This window comes from Haliotis cracherodii, unplaced genomic scaffold, assembly GCF_022045235.1.
Source record: "Haliotis cracherodii isolate W230 unplaced genomic scaffold, xgHalCrac1.p SCAF_10, whole genome shotgun sequence".
NCBI lineage: Eukaryota > Metazoa > Mollusca > Gastropoda > Lepetellida > Haliotidae > Haliotis > Haliotis cracherodii.
The window spans coordinates 4,067,191-4,079,236 of NW_027266265.1; the positions used below are offsets into that span (position 1 = coordinate 4,067,191).

At 47.3% G+C, this 12,046-nt stretch overlaps 2 protein-coding genes across 2 annotated transcripts; both read left to right on the top strand.

The window, feature by feature from the left end:
• The first annotated feature begins 445 nt into the window (after window positions 1-445).
• Window positions 446-2,159, top strand: LOC139445371 (uncharacterized). The gene is made up of 3 exons (XM_071226509.1): window positions 446-1,334; window positions 1,433-1,665; window positions 2,021-2,159. Exons 1-3 carry the CDS (start codon window positions 868-870, stop codon window positions 2,029-2,031), a joined length of 711 nt encoding a protein of 236 aa, XP_071082610.1. The 5' UTR covers window positions 446-867; the 3' UTR covers window positions 2,032-2,159.
• Window positions 2,160-3,722: 1,563 nt separating this feature from the next.
• Window positions 3,723-4,325, top strand: LOC139445379 (uncharacterized). Its single transcript, XM_071226521.1, has one exon. It carries the CDS (start codon window positions 3,723-3,725, stop codon window positions 4,323-4,325), a length of 603 nt encoding a protein of 200 aa, XP_071082622.1.
• The last annotated feature ends 7,721 nt before the right edge of the window (window positions 4,326-12,046 follow it).

Here is a 12,046-nt window from a genome sequence, read left to right on the forward strand (position 1 = left end):
GACGTTTGTGTCAGGAGGTCCCAAAAACTATGGCTATGAGTTAATGAACCCCAGACCCGATGGAACGCGCACGACCTGCAAAGTGCGAGGGTTCACTTTGAATTACCGAAACCAACGGCATCTCAACTTTGACACCATGAAAGGACTGATACTGGGACAACGGTCTGGGAAAGAGGAGGAAGAGAAAATCAGTTTGGATTACCCTCATCAGATCATTCGAAAAGGACCTCGGCACGAAAACGCACTCGTGACCCGCCCCACCCGAAAAGACTATCGTACCGTGTACGACAAGCGACGTGTCGTCTACGACGAAACCACAGGCCTACCTGTAGACACGCTCCCCTTTGGGTACAGAGACGACTTTCTATAATTTTTTTCATGACAAGGGGATCGAAACTGAATCGACATGAACCCCTTACAGAAAAAAAAAACGGATCGAAATCGGACCAATCCGAAGCCTGGGTTGTCGACCAATCAGAGACCGTGCTCGAGCCATGGTGGGCTCTGATTGGTCGAACCGAGGTTGTGCTTTCTCTCTCACGCTACAAGCCTAACCCTATGGAAAAGAAACACAAGGGTCGGTCCAGTTTGGAAAAATGGAGACTCAGACCAGACACCGGAACGGACCAATCAGAAAGCAGGACCTCCGTGGCTTTTAATACGCCCGATGCTCTCCGGTCATCACTTTTCACTGAACGGACCAAGCAACCACATCGCCCCCCTCTGATTGATGTTCCTCACGTTGTGTTGGTTGTTGGCGTTTTATCTGGAAGAAACACGTGTTTGGAGAGAGTACCATCAAGTGTTGACACACCTCCGTGAAGACTTGGAAAGAAACAACAACGAACAGAACATCCGGACAACATCATGTCGAAACGATTGAATGACAAGACACGAAGCGACATGAGTGGCCAAGGAAGCAGTGGAGATGGGAACGGTGACATGACTGCTGAACTGTGGGGTGAAGTGTACGACTTGCTGTGTTTAAAGATGAAGACCGACGACGCGTACGCCAAGTTACGTGCGAAGGGCGACAACCTGATGTGCGAACAGATACGTTCAAAGATGAGGAAGCTGACTGAACCCGAGAAAGGCACATCGAAGAAGACGATAAAGAAGATCCAGAAGAAAAAGACAAGCAAGCCCACAGTCGTTGTGATCCCCACAGCAGCAGCAACACCCACCACCACCACCACCACAGCAGCAACAGCAACAACGGCTGCAGCGACCACAGACATCGAAACGATGGGGACATCCTTTTTGAAACCTGCAACGCCTGCAAAAAGACGATCACGGAAGAAATTATCTCTGAAGATCTCTCCTCAAGAACAGCTGTAAGTACCCTTGCTCTTCTTTGTCTCAGTCATTCTTGATGTGATTCATATTCATGACCTATTCCTATGATAAATGGACTCTGTCCTATGATTGACAGGACCCCTGATGTCAGTTCAGCCCAGGGCGTGCTAGAACAGTGGTGGGAACAAACCCCTCGGGAGCCCACTTATTCACCCAATGCCCCTGCTGTGACGATGGCGACGGGTGACCGTGAGGATCATGAAGCGCTCAAGCTGGCCACTCTCCCTTCCATGGATCTGGACACGCTCCCCCTGCTTGAGGCTTCTTGGTCACCAACATCCCCGGAAGATGTTCATGTCTACTCCTCAGGTACGCCCCTGGTTTGCGACGATAATGAAGATGATGATGATGTTGATGACAACGACGTTGACCTGAATCCTTATGGAGAAGCTCAACTCACTCCCCTACAACGCGGATGTCATATTTGCCGACACAACAACATGTTAAGATACATCAGTTGCAACAGCGGGCAAGTGATGTGTCATACCTGTGGTCTGGAGCTCATAGACTGTACTTGTAGTATGTTGACCTATGACCGCATAATGACACATGCCTATCACATCTGCTGAGGATCACATCTTATGGTGATCCTCCTCTTCACTCGAAGAACTTGTCAACACGTAAGCTGCAACCGTGATCAAGTGATGTGTCATGTCTGTTTCAGGGAGACCATAGACTGTACGTGTTGAACGGATGGACCTCTCACAGGGTTGAGGGAGGACCACCTCTTATGGGCTTGAAGATGGAAGAGGAAAACGTTGTCGCGTTATTGTTGTTGTTGTTGTGGTTGTTGTAGGGACATGCAAAGCACTCCCTCCTCCATTGACTTTTCGTATTTCCGTTGTATCTGGTTGTGATTGGTTTTTTTCATGATTAAACAGTGATTGATTGAACTGACTCTTTGTGTCTTGATTGATCTCAACTCCAATAGAGTGCCGAACCGAGGGTAGAGGTTGAGTTGAGATGTCGTTGACGTTGTCTGTCCGTCTGTCTGTGCATCTGTCATGTCAGTGCACACCCAAGTGTAAAATTAAAATAAAAAATAGATAAAAGAGAAAGGCCATGCTTGAAAGATCAGCTGCCTGGTGTCGGTCATTCCAGTACGCATCGATCCCCACACCCCCTCCCCGTGTACCATGTCATGTCATGGATCGTGTCACGAATCATGCCGTGTGTCCGTCAACCCAAACACAGGATGACGTCACGTGATGAGGTGGAGGAGGTGGAAGCTAAGGTCATGACCTTCCGTGGAAGGGAGTAGGGTGGAGAGTTTCATAAAAGCAGGCGAACCCTCAGACCTTCTTTCAGTGAAGTCACCGTCATCATGGAGCAAAGACGTTCTATGAATGCCATGTCATCCTCCCGAGATGTCGTCACCGATTCCGAGTGGGTGTCTGAAAAGGCGAGAGAACAAGAAGCGAGAAAACGTTCCCTCTTTAGGGACGACACGTGGCGACTCAGTGACATTCTGGAGGGACCTTTTCCTTCTTACACCCTGTGTCATCCTTCTCATCCTCACTATGATTCATTTCAAGAACGTCTGAGATCTTTTAAAACGTGGCCTCAACAGATGACCCAGACCCCGTATGACATGGCCATGGCTGGCTATTTCTATCCAGGACAAGGTGACTGTGTGACCTGTTATTGCTGCGGTGTGGCACTCCGCCAATGGGAAGCCACAGACCAACCCTGGAAAGAACATCTGAAGCACGCCAAAGTGCCCTGCGAATACTTGTGTGTGTTTTGTCCTGATGGAGAAGTGAACGAAAAATACAGACGTTTGGTGTCCCAAGAAGCACGGAAGAGAAGAGTCGAGTGTCTTGTTCACCCCAAGTGACAACGTTTCTTTTTTCAAAGTGTACAGACGTTCATACCCCCAGTGTTCACAAAAGTCACAGGGACGGTCCCCCTCATCCTGTGACTTTTTGTTTTGTGGTGTTGGTTCATGTGAGCGAGGGGATTAATTTTTTTTTAAAAAACTCATAGTCGTGTTCTGTGGTCTGTAGGATGAAGAAAAACAAAACAGGATCGAAATGCACACCCCGATAAAAAAAAAAAAAACCGGATCGAAATCGGACCAATCCGAAGCCTGGGTTGTCGACCAATCAGAGACCGCGCTCGGGTCATGCGGGACTCTGAATGGTCGAACCGGGGTTGTGCTTTCTCTCCCATGGTAAAATCCATTTCCTATGGAAAAGAAACACAGGGGTCGGTCCGTTTTGGAAAACCGAGGTGCAGACCAGGCCCCGAAACGAACCAATCGGGGGTGCGGCCTGGGGAACCAATCAGGAGGGTGGGTGTCAGTGACTCTCCTATAAAAAACAAAACAAGAGCGAAGCCACTCACACACACACACACTGCATTCTATGAAACCCATCATGCCAGCTCGATACAGTTGTATGAAGTGCCAGACCGACAGTCACAGTTACCTGTACTGCCCTGAAGTGACATGCCTCGAGTGTGGCACTCAAGGTCACCGTCACTATGTCTGTCCGAAGATGAACAGTCAAGAGAAGCAGGAGAATCGGAACCTGGGTCCCTGTTACAACTGTGAAGCCATGGGTCATTTCGCTGCAGATTGCCCAGAACCCAGTCGAAAGAAGACTTCCCATCGCCTGGACCACTGTTACAACTGTCAAGCCCTGGGTCATTTCGCTGCAGATTGCCCAGAACCCAGTCGAAAGAAAACGTCAGCAACACCGTCCACGTCGACACCCGTGACACCCGTGGCACCCGTGACACCCGTGACACAAGTGGTTCATCTCATCGAAGACGTGCACGTCGATGTCCTCGACCTAAAAGAATGCCTCGCACAACTCCGGGCGGACATCACACCTCTTGTAGAGAAAAGAAAACGGACCAGAAGCCTCTCAAGAAAGCACGCTTCAAAGCGCCGACGACACCTTCAGTCCGAGGATGAGATGGAAGTAGAGGATGAAGAAGAGAGATCATCTGAACAAAGTGACTAACGCATGGGGCCATGCTACCCCACTGTTTTTTACCAGTGTCCCATCGTTTGCAGTTTTTCCAGTGTTCCAGTGTTCCAGTGTTCCTGACGTTTCCTGTCGTTTCCAGTTTCCAGTTTCCAGTTTGTTTTCCAACGGCCCTTTTCAGGGCCACCCATCTCTCCCGAAAGACAACTTTCCTCCTTTGCTTTGACGACCCTCCCACCCACCCACCCATACCATGAACCCGTCTCCTCCTCCTTTCCTTCCTCCCTCCCTCCCTTCACCACCACCACCCTCCCTCCCTCCCTCCCTCCCTCCACCACCGCCACCCCCTGGAGGCGCGCGCCACCCTCTTGGAGGCGCGCGCCTCCGGACACGGAAGCGACGCCCTCTTGGAGGCGCACGCCACCGGACACGGAAGCGACGCCCTCTTGGAGGCGCACGCCACCGGAAACGGAAGCGACGCCATCTTGGAGGCGCACGCGCAGAGTCCCATCATGCACTGCGTAGGTCACGTGACCGGAAGTGACGTCACAGAGGATGTGCCGCCATCTTGGTTCCATAATCCTGAGTGGTTCCATAATCCTGAGGTGGTTCTATACCGAGGTACTTAACTACTTTGGACAATAAAATAGACGAGAAGGTCTGAACATCAAACTAGTCTAATAGACCAAAGATTTAGTCACTTTGACTGAGCAAGGAAATACCAAAATTACAAAAATAGACAATCACGGGAAGGTTGGTTATCAACGAATTACTAGAATAACGGAGTATTGCAAACCCTAGCTACTAAGTTTAACTCAATACAACCAGAGTAAGTCAGTACTAGATCAAACGTTCCCCGTAATCACTTACTAACGAAACCGGAGTTTCGAACGACCACCCAATAGCGAGCCAACCCTTAAACGGCCTCCCGAATCCCGGGGTCCAGACACAAGATCCTGACACATTTTGAATATACTGCGCGCGCGGCCCTCGGAGAGCACAATCTCTCCTGGATAACCGGGGAATTGCATAGTCCGGGGCTCTTAGGTGAGGTGAGGTGAAATGGGGTTTAACGTCGCATGTACGTGTGTGTGTTTGTGTGGCTGCTTGTACTAGTCCGGACTGATGCCGATTTATAGTGCCAGCTCACTGAGATGCCATGCCGCAGTTAAATATGAATAGCCCACTCAGACACAGTATACTGACTCCGAGCCGACCAGTCCTTGTTTTAGCCCCTTAATGCCGAGCGCCAGACAGGGTAACAACAAGTACCATCTTTTAACGTCTTTTGGTATGACTCGGTCGGGGATCGAACCCCGGACCTTCCCCTCTCCGGGCGGATGCTCTACCACTAAACCATGGAGGCGGTCCTGGGGCGCTTAGCCAAAGTGAATTTCTTAACCTGGAGAAAACATAAGCAGTGAAAAAAAAAACGATATCAAAAAGATTTACAACAAGCTATGTACAATTATTGAGGAGGTAAAACGAGCATAAATAACATGAAAATACTTGTCACTTCATAGAGATTTCGCGCTACAGCGTTAGATTAAAGTCACAAAAGTCCTTTATGAGATACACCTGTCTTAATCCCCCGATATAATACAGCAGTGTTTGTCTTCCTGTAAACTGCTATTCCTTTATATTATTTTACTGGCATTAGACGGACAAATGTTAAGTTTAACGCCGCTTTAAACATAATTTCCGTTATATCATGGCGTGGCGGGGGGCACGGGTGGCCCAGTCGTCTAAGGCGCCGCGATTCGCTGTGCAGAGTTGCGTCCCTTGGGCACGCCAGAAACCTATGATTGTGGGTTTGAATCCCGGTTCGCCCCGATTATGTTTCTAGGTTTGTAAGCACCATACCCGTGCTCGTGGGTTTCACCGAAGTGGTAAACGTCTGAGACCTGCATCACTTCGGGCTTTCATCCCACATTAAGCTGACACGCCGTGATATAACTAGAATACTGTTAAAACCGGCGTAAAACCAAACTCACTCACTCACTCACTCACTCACTCACTCACTCACTCACTCATGGCGTATCAGTTTCGTGAGGGAGACGTGATGCAAGCTGTTACCACGCGGGCGAAACAACGAGCAGGGAATGACCCCGACCCAGATAGAAACATGATGGTTGAATAAGGGATTCGAACCCAGGACCATCAGGGAAGCAACTCTGCCAGTCAATCTCAGCGCATTAGTGAGTGAGTATGGTTTTACGCCGCTTTTAGCTATATTCTAGCAACATCACAGCGGGGACAACAGAAATGGGCTTCACACATTGTACCCATGTGGGGAATCGAACCCGGGGCGTGACGAGCGAACGCGTTAACCACTAGGCTTGCCGTCCGCCCCCGCTGCGCATTAGACGACTTGGCCACCCAGAGCTACCCAGATACGCACATGTAACATGCCTCAACCATGCACTATGTAGGACAAGGTATTTAGAGGATCGAAAACTTTAAAGAATAAATCAACTTCTGTAAGGAAATGACAGGGATTAATGAACAAAAACATACTGGCAGACAGACAGTGACACGTGCAATTCGTCAAGCGTTATGTATCATTGCAGGGAGAGTAAATCATTCTGAGACGATCATAAAGCTCTGGAACGAGAGGACCCCCTGGACTAGCTGTTGTACATCTGTTGTGAGTTTACCCGCACGTGGAAGTATTATATTTGATGGCGCATGTCCCGCGACAGCTGCACGTCCGAGAAGCCTTGCTAAAAAACCTCTGATTTACGAAGTCATTCGATATTTTCTTTCCCCCTTTTACTCTTTTAATTCAGCAAATTCGTTCCTTTATCTCACTTATTTCAGAAAGTCGTGCAACAGGAAAAACACTAAGATAACACGTGGTCGTGCTTTCTGAGGTCCGTGTCTGGTTTATTAACCCCATGTTTTTAAATTAAATTCTCTGATGATAGTGCAGGGGTGTCCTATTCGCAGGTAGCAGCACCAAGGGTTAAGTTATGCGTTTGTAAGCAGCACTCCCTGCACCTGTTGTACTGAAGGAAGGTTAAAGCAATAAATAGCTTCATACATATGGCTTTTTTAAGCCACTTGTTCGATTGTTATTGAGGTGCTCCGGGGTTGATGGAAAAGGGATGTTTAACTCGGCCCTTTTACGAGATTCGCTGTTGCAAAGGACCCCCTTGAAACAGTTTCCAACACACTGATTATAAGGTTTGAGTTTACACTGCTTCTGCCAGAGACGTTCTTGAAGTCTCAAGGGTATGATACGGAGTGTATACGATCCGCAAAGCTCGCCCTGTTTCTTCCCATGACAGACAGCACCGTGCGAGACAGAGTTTGTATGTTACGCGAAAGGTTGCTAAGTTGGTGTTTGAGCCATCTGACGAATTTTGTGACCTTTATACCCCCTGAGGGACCATCAGACGCTGCTAGAGATCCCCTTATATCCCCTGAATAGTATACATGGAGCAACATCGAGCGTCTTTGATCTGCCCAACATGATGGTATCCAGCAAGCCACGTGTCTGTGTTCTTACACATATACAGACGTTTTGTACTTCAGTGTAGGGTATATCAAATATATATCCATTTCATTTTACTACTGTGAGGTGAGGTGAGGTGAAATGGATTTTAACGTTGCTTTAAAGATCATTACACTTATATAGCGACGAGCATATACGTGTGTGTGTGTGTGTGTGTGTGTGTGTGTAGCTGCTTGTACTAGTCTAGACAAATGCCGATTTTATAGTGCAATCCCACTGCGATACCATGCCACAGTTTAACATGAATACCCACTGAGATACAATATTTTGATTCCGAGCCGACCAGGACGTCCTTTTTAATCCACATAATGCCAAGCAGCAGGAATGGTTACATGGGCGGGGATCGAAAAACGACCATTCGCTCTCAGGACAGACGCTCTATCCATCAGACCACCTCTATCCATCAGACCACCCCTATCCATCAGACCACATCTATCCATCAGACCACCTCTATCCATCAGACCACCACTATCCATCAGACCACCACTATCCATCAGACCACCTCTATCCATCAGACCACCTCTATCCATCAGACCACCCCTATTCATCAGACCACCTCTATCCATCAGACCACCTCTATCCATCAGACCACCTCTATCCATCAGACCACCCCTATTCATCAGACCACCTCTATCCATCAGACCACCTCTATCCATCAGACCACCCCTATTCATCAGACCACCTCTATCCATCAGACCACCACTATCCATCAGACCACCCCTATTCATCAGACCACCTCTATCCATCAGACCACCATCAGACCACCACTATCCATCAGACCACCACTATCCATCAGACCACCCCTATCCATCAGACCACCTCTATCCATCAGACCACCTCTATCCACCAGACCACCCCTATTCATCAGACCACCTCTATCCATCAGACCACCACTATCCATCAGACCACCACTATCCACCAGGCCACCTCTATCCACCAGACCACATCTATCCATCAGACCACCACTATCCATCAGACCACCTCTATCCATCAGACCACCTCTATCCATCAGACCACCATCAGACAACCACTATCCATCAGACCACCCTTATCCATCAGACCACATCTATCCATCAGAGCACCTCTATCCACCAGACCACCCCTATCCACCAGACCACCTCTATCCACCAGACCACCCCTATTCATCAGACCACCTCTATCCACCAGACCACCTCTATCCACCAGACCACCTCTATCCACCAGACCACCTCTATCCACCAGACCACATCTATCCATCAGACCACCCCTATCCATCAGACCACGGCGGCAACCTGCCCCCACAGAAGCTCTATATTATATACATGTTTATAGAACTATGTTTCTTGTACTTTATTTTCTGGCATTAAAAAATATAGTGGAAATGTGTATGTTTACAATGCTTTACATTTTGTTTCGGTAAGCCAATGTAAAGCCGCTGCAGTTTGGTTCACGTACCTGAGACACCCTAACACATAAAATATTCATCATTACTTTTGATTGCATGGCATTGCTCCACGATATATATATAGTTATTCCAAGAAACAGCTCTACGACTCTATAAATATTCCGCATCTATAGATTCCTTTCACAAACAAGAAGCGTAACACGCATTAGTAAAGAAACCGGAAGTATTTCTAACCAAACCGGAGCACTCAAACCGGACGTGTCAACAGCATAAGTCGAAAATAACTCCCTCAACTCGTAGTCGTATTTCAGGTATGCATCCTATAATTTAGATGTTTAGACAGAAAGCATATACATTATCAAGAAGGGTACTCGAGTGGTGTACCTCAATGACCGCTCGGTGCTTCGTCTTCAGTGAGGATGTATCTATTTCGGAATTGATCCGCTTCACCCGTGCGGTTCTCGCGTGTGTCCGTGTGTTCTTGAGCGGCTGGTGTATAAATAAACATGAAGGGATGACGATATTAGTTGTATATCACTGTGCAGGGTGGCTCGCAGCGATGAACAATATACAGATTACAAAACTATTCCCACGTCAAGAATGAAGTATTTGAGACCAGATGAAGGTTCTCACCCCCTGCACAAATAAAGGTTTCTCTTGGAACATTCCAAGTACTGGAACCTCTTGCACTCAGGTCTTGAAATCCTTCGGACCAATATCCGTGCAGCTGGTGGTCGAGCTTTTTCGACACGGTAAACCAGCTATTAAGAGTGAGTGACTGAGTATTATTTTACACCGCTTTTAGCGATATTCCAGCAAATTGGGCCACCAGAAATGGGCTTCACACATTGTACTCATGTGGGGAATCAAAAGCGGATCTTCGGCGTGACGACCAAAAACTCTTTAACTACTAGTCTTCACCATCGTCCCCTTATTAAGCGACAATGTGAATGTACTGTGAATGTGAATGCACTGCGAATGCACTGGCTGTACTGTGACAATACCGTAAATGCAGGTGAATGCACTGACTGTACTGTGACAATACCATAAATGCAGGTGAATGCACTGTGAATGCACTAACTGTACTGTGAATGTACTGTGAATGCACTGTGAAGGCACTGACAGTAATGTGTATGTATCTTGAATGTACCGTGAATGCTCTGACAGTAATGTTTATGTATCTTGAATGTACCGTGAATGCACTGTGAATGCACTGACTGTAATGTGAATGTACCGTGAATGTACTGTGACTGTACTTGCTGTACTGTGAATGTACTGTGAAAGGCCTGTGAATGCACTGACTGTACTGTGAATGGACTATAAATGCACTGTGAATACAGGTGAATGTAATGTGAATGCACTGACTGTACTGTGAACATACTGACTGCAATGTGAATGTACTGTACTTTGAATATACTGCGAATGCACTGGCTGTACTGTGAACATACTGACTGCAATGTGAATGTACTGTACTTTGAATATACTGCGAATGCACTGACTGTACTGTGAATGTACTGAGTGTACTGTGAATGTACCGTGAATGTACTGCGAGTGCACTGACTGTACTGTGAATGTTCTGTGAATGCATTGACTGTACTCTGACTGCACTATGACTGTACTGTGAATGTACTGTGAATGCACTGTGAATGTACTGTGACTGTGATGTGACTGTACCGTGAATGTACTGTGAATGCACTGACTGTACTGTGTATGTACCGTGAATGTACTGTATTGTGAATGTACTGTGAATATACTGACTGTAATGTGAATGTACTGTACTGTGCATGTACTCTGAACGTGCTGTGACTTTACCGTGACTGTACTGTGGCTGTATTGTGAACGTACTATGAATGCACTGTGACTGTGTCATTCGTTAATGTATTTACATCCGCACATGCATGCCATTTATAATGGACGTCACACTGTGGTTAAACTGCAATAGACAGTATACACCAACAATGAAACAAACAAGAAAGGGTTATTCGATAATGATGTATCTGATACGGGTATCATAGTTGCGTTTTGGACCTAACGTTTGTAGTGTTTCGGCGACTATTTTCAGCCAAGTAACGTTTTGATAATGTTTGGAATTGTTTGGTCAAATCAGTTTTTAAGTGTATACTTTCTTTCGCCAGACTGTTTCCTGTCCAAGTGTGTGATGGAAACTGACTCGGCATTTTACTGCCTTGCAATATGATGCCGCAGAATATCCCTCAGAACTGATATAATCGACCAGTTGAGACCATTTTGAGTGAGGGACCCGTGAAGATCCGGGGTAGAATAGGTCTTCAGCAACCTATGCTTGCCGTAAGAGGCGACTAACGGGATCTGGTGGTCAGGCTCGCTGACTTGGTTGATGCATGTCATCGTATCCCAATTGCTTGGGTCGATGCTCATGATGTCAATCACTGGATTGTCTGGCCCGGACTCGGTTATTTACAGAGCGCCGTCATATAGCTGGAATATTGCTGAGTGCGGCGTTAAACAACAAACAAACATACGAGGCACAACGAAGACAAAAGGGGTGACATAGATTAATATAAGCTACCTCGTGACACAACGCAGACAAGGAGTCCAAGGATAATAGAAGGTAACTCTACACTCATCAGCATCCCACTGGAGAAGGGGCGGTCGGGTAGCCGAGTGGTTAAAGCGTTCGCTCGTCACGCCGAAGACCCGGGTTCGAATCCCGACATGGGTACAATGTGTGAAACCCACTTCTGGTTCCCCTCGCCGTGATATTGCTGGAATATTGCAAAAAACGGCGTAAAACAATACTCACTCACACTGGAGGAACAAGAACTAGGTAGAATGACATTTGGCACGTGGAATACGAGGAAAGATTTGATCTCACCC